General features: G+C 39.4%; 1 protein-coding gene across 12 annotated transcripts in view; it reads left to right on the top strand.

Annotated features, from left to right (window-relative positions):
• Positions 1–12,929, top strand: part of KCNT2 (potassium sodium-activated channel subfamily T member 2) — an 852,827-nt gene that overhangs the window by 734,550 nt on the left and 105,348 nt on the right. For all 12 annotated transcript variants that reach the window (XM_083156802.1, XM_083156806.1, XM_083156799.1 and 9 more), the window contains one exon: positions 9,948–10,059. In XM_083156802.1, coding sequence (XP_083012928.1) covers positions 9,948–10,059 — 112 coding nt within the window. The remainder of the gene's footprint in view (positions 1–9,947; positions 10,060–12,929) is intronic.

The raw sequence follows: 12,929 nt of genomic DNA, 5'->3' as shown, positions 1-12,929 counted from the left end.
GCTCATAACATCCGATCAGATACTATCTATTATCTTCTAGAAGGTGCTAAATAAATAAGAATAATCTGATTGGTTGCTATGGGCAACATCCCATGTTCAATAGATCTGTCATTTTAGTAAATTTACCCATAAAAAAATACTTACAGGGATTACTAGTAAAATTGCTGAAATGTATTGTTAAACATGCAATTTGGGAATGTATTTCTGTTTACGGGGACAGTAGCGCACCCCAGGAGTCTAAGGGCCATAGGCAGAAAGCTGAGGGTCCCCTCTTTCCATGGGTACAAGAATTTTAAAAATCGGCCCTTGGGAACCGGAGATATCTGACTTCAAAGCAGTGGTCCCCATCCAAGCCTGTTAATTGCTCTTCCCAGTCAGATATTTCAGGTTCTCTCTGACTTAGAGTTTTTTTGAGAGAATATTCCAAAAGCTGGGACTCTCCCCCTTTGATGGACACTAGCAGCTTGTCTCTACTTCTCCCAGAACCAGAGATATCAGCCTTCCAGCAGCTGGTTACTGCTCCAGCTTGCTCTGCCTCCTGAACTCTGATCCCATAGTCCCTAATACCATTTGGTAGGTGGGATTCTCTAGTTTTTAATTGCATTAAAATCTAAGAAATATATTTCCGGGAACTGGAGATATCTGCAGTCAAGCAAGCTGTCCTCCCACCAGAAAATTATGAATAATAAGCCCACTCCACTATACACCCCTCCTCTGGATATTAAACATCCTCTACCACCGTAGAAGTTATGTATCAGGGCTCCTTCATTCAGCCCAATGCCCCCTTCTCCCACCCCATCTCCCAACATCTGTGCAGTAAAGGGGTAATTAGTGGAAATTAATGATCCAGGCCCTACATGCTTAGCGGTTGATATAATACCCCCTACCACCCGCGGGACATCAAAGCTTCCCCCACCCCTACCACTGGAGGATCAGTGGGGGCCCCAATACATTGCTATGCCCAGGGGTCTACACTGCTGTTGATGCCCTTGTATGTATATACAGTATATGTATGTATGTATGTATATGTGTGTGTGTATATATATATATACACACATCTACTGTATATATATATATATATATATATATATATATATATATATATATATATATATAGCAAGGACAAGAAAAAGGCGGTACTCCAAGGATTTTCAATTCAGATTAGTGTATTCAAGATGACATCTTGAATACACTAATCTGAATTGAAAATCCTTGGAGTGCCGCCTTTTTCTTGTCCTTGCTGTACACCTGTTTGGAGGGCACCGAGGTCTCCAATACCGGAGGGGAGAGTGGCGGACCGCCCTACTCTTGTATATATATATATATATCTATTTTTTTTTATTATTATTATTATTATTATTATTTATATACATGTGGTCTATCTATAATACTTTAACTGACCCAGCATATACTGGGTCACCTAAGTGTCCATCTCCGTGCTTTGCTCCGCCCCTATGGAAACCCCCTTCTGAAAATCCTGCGTTTGCCCCTAGGGGATATTCAATCTCCCGCAGCCATCTCCCGACGGGGGAGAAGGCTATGGGGCCCTATTTAATGCTGTCTTCGCCGACAGCATTGAACAGGGGATCTCGGCAGATTGAGCCCGACTTCACAAGCAGTCAGGCTCGTTCTGCCGAGAATGGCCGGGAATTGACCAGCACCCAGCTGCAGCTCGCGGCCATGACCCCTTCTCAACTCGTGGCAGGCAGGACATTGAATCCCACCTGCAAATTCTCGGTCAAGCAGACCGATAGCGGGACAGGGTCACGGCTGTTGGGCCAGCTCGACAGCTGTGACCCAACATTGAATAACCCCATAGTCTTTCATCATGTCTTGTGTTCTGCATGCCATATCAGCTTAATGCTTTTCACTGTAAGGGAGTGGGCTGGTATAATGGGACTAATAAATATTCCTATTGAATGTGTGGTTTAACTATACAGCTGAGTTTAACAGCTCCAGTAACACCACCTTCATAGATGGCTACTTGCAAAGCAGCTACACGTGGACATCTGAAAAAAGAGGTATGTCTCAGGTAGACAAAGGAAGACATATCTGAGACATACCTCTATCTTTAGTTGTTTTGCTGAACTTATTTGGGAGCACCACCAACCCTGTACCTTGTTAGACTTGTTCTTCAAATACGGTCATATGTTGGTTTTTCAATATTAATCCAAATATTCCATTACTGTGCCTGTGACAATCCATCCCGCTAGTGTAAATACACGTGGACAGCTATCATGCCAAAGGAAGCATATGGCAATCCTTGGCATCTAACCCCCTCGCCGGCCCCTCACCCTATTCCATGTTCCTGGGGAATCCTCGCCGTTTTGATGGCCACACTCGCTGTTTCAACTGCTCTGAAAAGACCCAGCGAGGTGGAAACGGCAAATGCTGGGAGGTCAGTTGAATACTGACCCGCAAGCTATTATGGTGAGCTATCGGCGCTGCTCGCCATCATAGCTCGCCATAGGGCATTGAATAGGAGCTAAGTAGGAGCGCCTCATGTTACAGGCTGTTATTGAAAAATGACAGGCGCTGGTTGGTCTCCCCAATGCTTACCAAATAGACACCTTTATGTATTAGATGTAGGTTTAAAATGTATCCATTACTTATATAAACTCTGACAAAACTGGACATTTTTAAGCTGCAAAATTCATAGTCTAATTTCAGAGAATTCAGATTTATTATGATTCATTTGTGCTTTACATTTACATGCCAGTTCTTTGTGATATACTGAAGGAGATGCCAGTTCTTTGTGAAATAGGTGAGCACCTCCTCTGCCTTATTTCAACAATTGTAAAAATCTGTCAAACTGCGGTCAAAGTATTGTTACGACCTTTATCAATATCAAACTTATGCATAATTGTCTATGACAGTGCTCTGTCTATTGTATCTAATCTGTGAGTACCTCATTGTATGAACTGTCATCTGAATCTTCATAATTTCAGTGCTACATTTACACAGTGCATGGCATTTTACTTTATATAGCAGTTATTTATCCCTGTTTTACTTAGTTACAGTATATTAGATCTGCAAAGTCAAACGGTTGACCACTATTGGTCGACAGGGTCAAAAGTTCAACAGTCAAAAGGTCAACATGATGAAAAGGTCAACAGTCAAAAGGTCGATAGGGCCAAAAGTTTGACAGTCATAAGGTCGACATGGTCAAAAGATCGGCATTCAGAAGGTTGGCATGGTAACAATGTCGACATCAAAAGGATTTTTTTTGGTGTCTATGTCAACAGAGGTCGGTATAGACACTGTCTAATTGTACCGCGTCCCCTCTCGCTTCGCTCGCCATGCTTCAGGCATTATTATATTCTCTGTACACCTAGACACTGTAGATCTTATGACTGCATACCGTTTTACTTATTTTAGTCAGCATTTACCAAAGCACTTACTGTATAATAATGTACTGTGCATCTACAGTTAGAAACAACTGCAGCTGTAACTACTGTTGAATACTCAAACTTTAGTAAAATCATATGTGTTATTTCACCTGGATTCCAGCTATGAAAGCAAAAATAACTGTATTCATCTAGTTTGGAACATTTGGAACCTGTACCATGCAATGAACAATGCACATCACTGCCTGCCCTAATCATAGAGCTATTACAGAAAGCTTTTATTTATTTTATAGTTTCTTATATAGCGCAGCATATTCCGTATTTTTGGGGTATTTACAGTCAAAGGTATGAGGACCCTTCTCGCAAGCTTACAATCAGGATAAGTACCTTAGCAAAGGAATATGTAATGTTGTTGCAGAAATGAATTGACTATTAAGGTGTAGGAAGTTTATACAGGAAAAACTGTAATTTTCCCATAAGTATTAATTCATTAATTTAGTTTTTATCATTAAAAAAATCCCATATATAGTTATATCCTTAAATGGTAATTGCATGGGAGATAGGTTGGCATATACACATTAAGACAACACTAGCATTGGGTTTAAATGATTTAATTATGTAAAATGTAAAATTGTCATTACACTATCATACTTTGTTGGAGATGTGACATGCCGCATAGAGAGATAAAGTAAAACCCCAATCAGCTCCGAACTGGTATTTTACAATTTTACAAATTTCAAAATGACTTAATTTTACTCCAAGCCTTAATCTATAGTGAGTGGAATTACTTTTCTGCAACTTGTTTCATTATTCTATTGTACATTATTTGAAGAAGTAGCTCCACCATGTCATTAATAGATCAGTTATATTCCAATTGCAAATGAACAATCCAACAGAGGGTATTGCTTTCGACTTACATTTACACTTTATCGTGCTGCTTAAAATATTACAAACATAAAGTTGAAAACTTTGTAACAATGTCATTCATTTATTTATGGATAAATCATCCATAAATAAATGAATGAAGTAGTTACAAAGTTAATAAATGTTTTCATCATTTCTACTTGAAAATCACAAGTAAAAATTATCAATAAACCATAACATGATGTAACCATCATTACAAGTTACTATTCAAACAACGTAATGGCTGAATAGACATGGAGTGAGTTAAACATACCAGGTTGGGTGTGTACCTTGGGCAGCATGTGACTCGGGGAGCCAATAAGGATCTTAGGTATGTCTTCCTATCTTTCCTGAAAAAGTTTTGGGTGAGTGGCGTGTTTGCTTTGGCTCCCTTAATTTGCTTGTGGCCCAGTGGTAGCTCCCTTTCACCTTAGTTACCCATTGCCCGTTTATCGGTATGCCCAGGTCCCCTGTGTCTCCCCCTCCCTGCCGCTCTGCCCGGTCGCCCGCTCGCTTTGCGGCAGATGGCAGACTAGGCCTGGACATGAACGGCTCCACAGGCACTGGCAGCTGCTCTCCCTACCTCAGCGTCGGTCTCTGGTGGCAGGTGCACTGCAGTGGCAGTCCCTGGCACGCGGGCGGTAGCTGCTGTAAGTGCCTCGCTCTGGCCTGTGGCGGGGGGGGGGGGAGTGACCTGGTGTGTTTTCAGTGTTCTCACCAGTCATTGACTTAGGTAGTGGGTAGTCAATGCAGTGGGTGGAGTGGATACCGCTTGTTATGTTAGGCTAGATTGCGTATGAAAGTTTTGGGGTGGAGCTTAGTTTAAGAGCCGTTCTTTCTGGGGCCACCATTAATTAATTAATAATAAATCAAATTAAATTAGCTAAAAATATTCAAATAAATCCAGCTAACAATTTCTGCCAAACCAATGTCTCCGAGTCATTATATCAGGTTTAGTTGTGATAAGATGATTAAACTGTTATGTTTTTACATGCTAGAGGTCACACATCTGCTGTTAGGATGTTTAATACTCTAAAGGGGTGTACACATGGTGCAGTGTACTTTCTATTCGATCCCCAAGTACATTGACTATGGCAGAATCGCACAGTGCTGTGTAGACATTAGATTTAGACTATATAGTACATATCTGTACTAAATAGTCTTGCCTGCACAGTCTATTTTTCTATTCTATTTCAATGCAGCAGGGTCAAATCAAAATCAAAAGCATTCGATTTCTGTTCAATTTCGATTTGATCTTGCTTATATAAGCAGAGAAATAGTCTATATTAAACGTATACGTGTGTATGCCAGATTACTCATATAATCAGATCAATATACAGTATGTTGTATTCTTGTGCTCTTTCATTACAATTTTTGACTTGGAAATGTTGATGATTGCCTAAGACAACACATTTTAGCCTAATGTAATGTTTGGCAAATTACAATTTACAAAAATGGACAAATGGCCGCTGATTAGGCAAAAAACTTTGATTAGAACTGTTCCTAAATAATTCATGCTAACATAGACTTGCTAGCTGGTTGAACAATTCCCTTTGCAAACTTTTATTTCTTTGTGAATATTTTGACATAAATCCTTACTGGACAGTTCAAGTCAAACAACTGTCAGCATCAGAGAAACAGAGGTCACAAAAGTAAGAACATCAAGTACACTTAGCCCTTCTTCTACTAAAAAAGCAATGATTTTGACTTGTGTTTCCCACCAGTGAGGTTCTTCACACCTTATTATGTCAAGGGGTGAAAGGTTTGAAGAGATGAAAGGCACGGCACTGAAAATTCTTTGAGAATGAGCTTTCAATTGCAAAGCACGCTATGTAAAGAGCAATTCTATATCTGAAGTTTTAAAGCAATTCTGAATATGACAGAAGACAAATTGTAAAGTTAACTTTGATATAAATTGCTGCAATTTATTAAAACTATGGATAACATAAGTATAACATGAAGTAACTATACATGTTTAAATTAAATGAATTTGTTTAGATATCAAAATATTCGTATATTTCTGCATATAATGTATGCATTTATTCATATAATAGTATGTATGTTGATGTATTTGTATGTTGTATTTAAAATATGTTGTGTATGTACATGGACATACACACATTGGGCCTTATTGTAGTTCACTCTTAGGGGGATATTCAATCGCCGTCGAGCATCTCCCGTGGGGGAGATGCTCGACGGGCCCTATTCAATGCTGTCTTCCCCGACAGCATTGAACAGGGTTTTCTGTCAGAACGAGCCCGACATCTCTAGCTGTCGGGCTCGTTCTTCCGAGAACAGCCGGGAAGTGACGAGCTGCCGGCTGCAGCTCGTCACTTCCCGGCCGCAACTCGCGGCCACGCCCCCTTCTCGCCGCTCGGCGGCCGGGACATTGAATCCCGACTGCCGAGCTCCAGTCGAGGTAAGCGAGAACGGGACAGGGGCACGGCTGTCGCGCTAGCTCGACAGCCGTGCCTCTGACATTGAATACCCCCCACAGAGGCAAATTCCTTCTTAGCTGGAAAAAAAATGTGCTCTGCAGGGGGGCAGATGTAACAGGTGCAGATAGAATTAGATTTGGTGTGTTATTTTGTTTCTGTGCAGGGAAAATACTGACTGCTTTATTTTTACACTGCAATATAGATCTCACTTTGAAGAAAAACCCCACCCAAATCGAATTCTTTCTGCAAATGTTACATCTGACCCCCGGCAGTGCACATGGTTTTGTCCAGCTAAGAATTTGCCTCTGAGAGTGAACTAGAATAAGGCTCATAAAGCTGTGTATTTTACTTTTGGGCAGCAGGTGAAGCCAGTACAGTCTCATAGTAAAGCCAGTGCAATCTCACAGATTTTACCTTTGGGCCGCTACCCCCCCCCCAGGTAAATTCCATCACAGTGTGAAGCCAGTCGCAATCTCTGTGAGCTGCTGCAGCAGACCATACGAAATGTCCCACTTCTATGACAGGGGTTTGGATCGTCAGCGAGGAACAGCAGGCACTAATGGCAAGGACCAGCAGTGGCGGTGGGGATGGACCAGGTATCATGGCAGCCCCCATCCTCCGCAGAGGAGAGAGCCGCCACTGCACACATATATCTATATGTATGCTACAGTATCCAGTGATTAAATTGTTTATTAACGTAAATATCAGACATTAGATCAGCCAGTAAGCAAGAGTCTACAATATTTTATTATTCTAATTGGCACACAGAAAGATGTAACTTTCTTAAAGTAATGGAAAGCTACTTTCTTTGGAAAGCACATTGGGGAGCAGTAGGGACCATTATAGTGGTCATATATACTGTAGCTTTACCCACTTGAACAGGAGTGAGGTCCAGATAAAGTTTCTCAGATGTTTACAACCCAATGAACATCACAATTGACTGACAGTAGTCTAAAATTCAGCATTTTTAATAGATCATTTTAATGTTCTAAAATAACTCATTAGTGATCGATATTGGTTTCTAAAGCAATATGCTACCATAATACTGCTGCTATTTATTTATCTGTGCTGGTTTATTTAAAAAATGTAAAAAAAACTTGAAAATTCAAACAACCGTGTAATAAAAAAGTGACAAAAGAGAGAGACAAAAAAAAAAAATGACATTACCTTCAATCTTCTGTTAACTAGCACTAGGTTTTAGCAGCCAGGCTGTAGAACCACAGAATAGAGAGAGTTCCTTGATTCTTACTAGCCCTATGCCAACTGGGCCAACAATTATGTGCCTCCCCTTAAAGGGTATACTCAACCCTAGTACCAATAGAACAAGTACTCATCTTATGATTAACTCTAGATCCAAGTGGCCTAAAGGACATGTGCTGATGCCATGACTATGTGTACAGGTACAGGTTCCTTAAGGGGGAAACATCAGTGTTGCTTTCAGAGGAATTATACCTAATGTCATGGGGATGTATTCACAGAGGGTAGCATTTACCAAAGCACAAGAAAACCCAATTCCATGTGTTGTAGTGACAGACACAGAAAGCTAATGAAAGAGACCCGACTCCTTCCCTGATGAGGAGACCTAATCCCATGGTCATGACATCAGCAAAGCCCTCTTTGATTTAGCATCTACTCTCATTCTATACTTTTGTTTCAGTAAGTAAAGGGTTATTATTGTAAAAAAAAAAATAGAAAAACATACTTTGTCTTTGCCTTATGGATACCATAAAAGAAGTTACATTGTAGCTATGAACCTTGCTTGTGTTTCGTTTGTAGAGGTCCAGTGCTTTGTTCAATGTAAAGGCCCAAACACACTGGGCAATTTTGAGCTAAAAGCCGCTCAAACTTGGTGTTTTGAGTGTCTTTCAGTGTGTATGGCCCAGCAATGAGCGGTGATGCACGCCCCCGCATCATCGCCAGGAAAGTTGTTCATCTGCTTGTATTACCAGCAGATTAGCGGCTTTGTGGATGGCTTTGCATAGCACTGCGCTATGCAACCCCCCCCCCTCGCGCTGACAGCACCAGGCAGGGGGGAAAGCAACTCAGTGTGTATGCACAGAGCGGCTTTCCCCCCAGCAATGACAGCTTTCATCATTGTCCATACACACTGGGCAAAATCACCCAGTTTGTATGGACCGTAAGTCTCCTTAGTATTCTCAAAAATTACTGAAGGAAAAGACAATAAACCAACAATTGAATTTTTAAAAAATTAGTCATTAAGAGTAAAAGTTTTGAGGTATACCAAAGGCCACTTCCTCGTCATCATGACCATTGTTTTACCCTGAAATGCTTACCTTTTTTATGATGTGTACCTGTACATCTTGGACAAAACCACCACTCTTCACTGTTCAGCTAAGACATCCTACTCAAAATGTTTAGGTTGCAGAGGGAAATGTTATTGATTAGTATGACTCTTAGCATATTGCAATGAAATTTATGTTTATATGGCTAGAATTTGTAGCTCTCTCAGCCAATCACCGGCCTCCCATTCTTTTGAAGTTTTTTTTAAATTCTCCTGCCCCCTGCCTGCAGCTCCCGAGAGTACAAACATGCAATAAATTGCATGCAAAAATGGTACAACAAGTGCCAAATTGTAAGTGAGCCCTCCTGGGGAATTGCCAGGGGAGCTCAAGGAGAATTGATTCAAATTGTCCTTAGAACAAGTCAGACTAGCATATGGGCGCATTTCATTTAAAAAAAAAAATTGATCAAATCACTAGCCAACTTTTTTCTATTTTTTTATTTCAGTAGATAAGTATGTTGTATATTTTTAAAGTATATAACAGCATTAATATCTATGGTTATTGTGTTTAATACTGTTAAATATGGAGAAGAGCATTAAGACCACTAGTTCCTCTGTGTAGGAAGGGTAATTTGTAAACTCTTAACTGAATATGCATGTTGTACAATTGGAGTATTTAATGTATATACTGTATGTGCAATCTATTAATACAATAACCAAATCCAGAAATGCACATTTATTTATTATTTATTAACAGTTTCTTATATAGCGCATATATATTCCGCAGCGCTTTACAGAGAATATTTGAATATTCACATCAGTTCCTTCCCCAGTGGAGCTTACAATCTACATGTCCATCTGATCTAAAAACTTTTATACTCTCACGAAAGGTGGATTTCCCATTACAAAAGTCCCAGCTTAGAAAATGGTTATATATTATTGTTGTTGTTATTATTATTATTATTATTATTATTATTATTATTATTCAGTTTAATTTTCTGTTTCCTTTTTTATTAGGTTATTTTCAAGTCTCAGCATTATTACAGAATTAACACATCCAGCAAACATGAGATTCATGCAGTTTAGAGCGAAGGACTGTTATTCTTTAGCGCTTTCTAAACTGGAGAAGGTAAATGAATTAGTATGATTTTGCTCTTTTGCCATCCTTAAAACAAACCTTAAACTGTGCTACATTCTCTGGAACAATTAATAGATAAACCGAATTTAGAGCACTTTTTTTTAATGGAAAGTCAGGTTTCTAAAAAAAATAAAAAATAAGTGCACTTCTACACATTGCTACAGATGCTGTTTATAATATTAATATGATATTTATAATATACATATATATATTTATGTTGTCAATCTTTTTTTGGACACCGGCGACTCGTGTTGTTTGTGCTATAAATTGATATCGAGACCAACAAAGAATAAATATATAAATACATTTATTTGGAACAATGAGGGAGGGGTAACAAAGATAATATATAAAATTATATATATATATATATATATATATATATATATATATATATATATAGATGCACAGAGAAAAAACGCACTCCACTTCCATATTCATTGGCTGGGTGCCAGATCCCATAGTAAATTAGATATTCATAGTAATCCCCTTTCAGAGAAACGACATCTGCACACCAATAAGTAAGATTTCAAAAATATATTTCAGAAAAAAGTCCTGTTGCAGACAGATCTTAAAACACATGGCAACATATTAAGAAAAATGAGTAAAGCAGTGGGTCACTTATCCTTAGCGGGACAACAGCATGCTACCCGGGGAACTCCACGCTGGTCTCATAACCAACCGGTTGGTTATGTATTTCGAGAGGTATACCTGAAGATACCTTTGGTTTCAGTTTCTACAGTAGGTTCCTTCTTTCTCTGCTTATTCTTCCCCTGCCCCAGCATCCTCTTCTTCTTCGAATCTTCATTTTAGGGGTGACGCATACTTTACTGTTCTGTGATTGGTGTGATCGTCTGGTCTTTGATACGAATGCTGGTTCCTAGGGATAAAAAAACCTTCCACTATGTGTTGAATAATTTTTATGCAATGTGGTGAACATATTCATTGTGTACACTAGTAAATGCCTCCTGATCTCCCAGTCCAAATTCTCTGATCTTTTATTTGTTGTGTGTCTTACCTGTCTCCAATTAAAAGTGCATTCCATACCACAGTATATTGCCCTGTGTTGTAATTAAAGCTGCTCCATTTTTTTATTTTATAATTTTCGTAGTCCAGCTTGTCCCTGTTGAACAACTTCTCCTTATTCTGACTAACTTCAGCTTCTATATGTTCTAATTTTCTGTTGAGAAATGTTTCAATTATTCCAAAGTTCTCCTTGTTCTCCTTGTCTCTAATGTTTGATTCTGATTCCTTAAACTCTATCTCTAATGATGCTAGTACTATCTTCTTTTCGGCTAATAGAATTCTCATGAGGTTGATAGAGCAATTGTGTAGTGCTTGATCAGTTCTGGACTGTCTGAGCCAAATTTAGGTTGTTTTTGAAGTCTAAGGCCTCTGGGAACCCTATGAACACTTACATGGTGTGCAAGGCCTTTAACATCCCACCAGGTTCTTATTTATTTGGAGAGAAGCTTCTCCATGTTCCCACAGGGACAAACACACACACACACATGTAAACTTTCCCCCATCATATACTGTCCCTATATACATTTCACCCTATCATTTTTCATATTTTGCATCCCCATCATATAATGCCCATATATACACTCTGCACCCCATACTCTTCCATATAGTGCACCCTATATACTGGACAACCTTCTCCTCCATATACTGCTCCTGCCATATATTGGATTCTCTGCACCACCTCCCCAATATACTATGCTGCAACATCAGGTTACCATCCTGGAAATCCACAAGAAGTAGCAGGAGTAACAAGGAAATGGATGCAGGAACCACCAGATGGTCCAGATCAGTTCAGAGCATAGAAAACAGGGAAACGTGTGCCACTTACCAGAGTGGGGGAGAGGGTAAATAAATTGGGCAGGAAGAGGTGATATCATGTGGGATGAGCAGTGCGGTGACTGGGAGGAGAAGGGGTCGGAGTTGGAGCTGCAGGTGATACAGGTAAGGAGGAGGCAGATAGCAGACTCAGCTGCTTTATGCATACTACATGCTGCTGTATGGGAGGGGTTATGTGCTTGCCTCTCCCACACACCCCCACAAGGCATGCCAGCTGCTGGTGACTACTGGTACCCACAGACTGGCCAGGAGCTGTGCGGGTGCTGGTGAGCTTACAGGGGTTAATACTGTTGCATCATCATTATAGCCTGCCCATTACAGATGTAAGTAGTGACTGCATCCTTATAAACCAGCCCTGGCGTTCGTTATTTTAACAAGCTTGTAACTAGTATGATTATATTTTGTCATGCTACATACAAGATAGATTATACACAAAAAGTATAAACATTTCCTACTCTGAGTTTATAATCAAGAGATTTAAAAACCATTGTTGATTTAATGTGCTACATATATGCAGACACTGGGGTAAAAACAGGTACAAACAGTACATTCAAATCTGTTTAAATATTAAAGTGGAGCAACTATATTTAACTCTTTTAATAATTGCTTGTGACCCTTGAAATACAACATTGATAAGCAATTGTTGGTCTTACAAGGGAGCTCAGCTAGAAAATAATCTATTTATGAGGCAGTTGTGTCTGAATGAACTCATCAAATATTAATAAGAGATGGTATACATTTTTTTTTTCATTATGCTCAACCACATATTTGATTTACAAGCAATTAAACAGGTTTGAAGGAGATCTAAATTTGTCCAATTAATTATTTATCCAAATGTGTAATGAAATAGCTGGTCGGCTAATGGACTGGAGAGTTTAACATTTATTTCCCCATCTGTTGCTTGGTTTAAAAGGCACTTTTAGTGGAAATAAGCAGCAGATGAATCACCTTGAATTTCTCTTAATTTCAGGCTTTTATAGCTTAGAATTTAAGCAACTGGCTCT

This window comes from Crinia signifera, chromosome 8 (genome assembly GCF_055691185.1).
Source record: "Crinia signifera chromosome 8, ASM5569118v1, whole genome shotgun sequence".
NCBI classification, from domain to species: Eukaryota; Metazoa; Chordata; class Amphibia; order Anura; family Myobatrachidae; genus Crinia; species Crinia signifera.
Note: the sequence above shows the minus strand (reverse complement) of the source record. Positions and strands in the feature narration are given on the sequence as shown.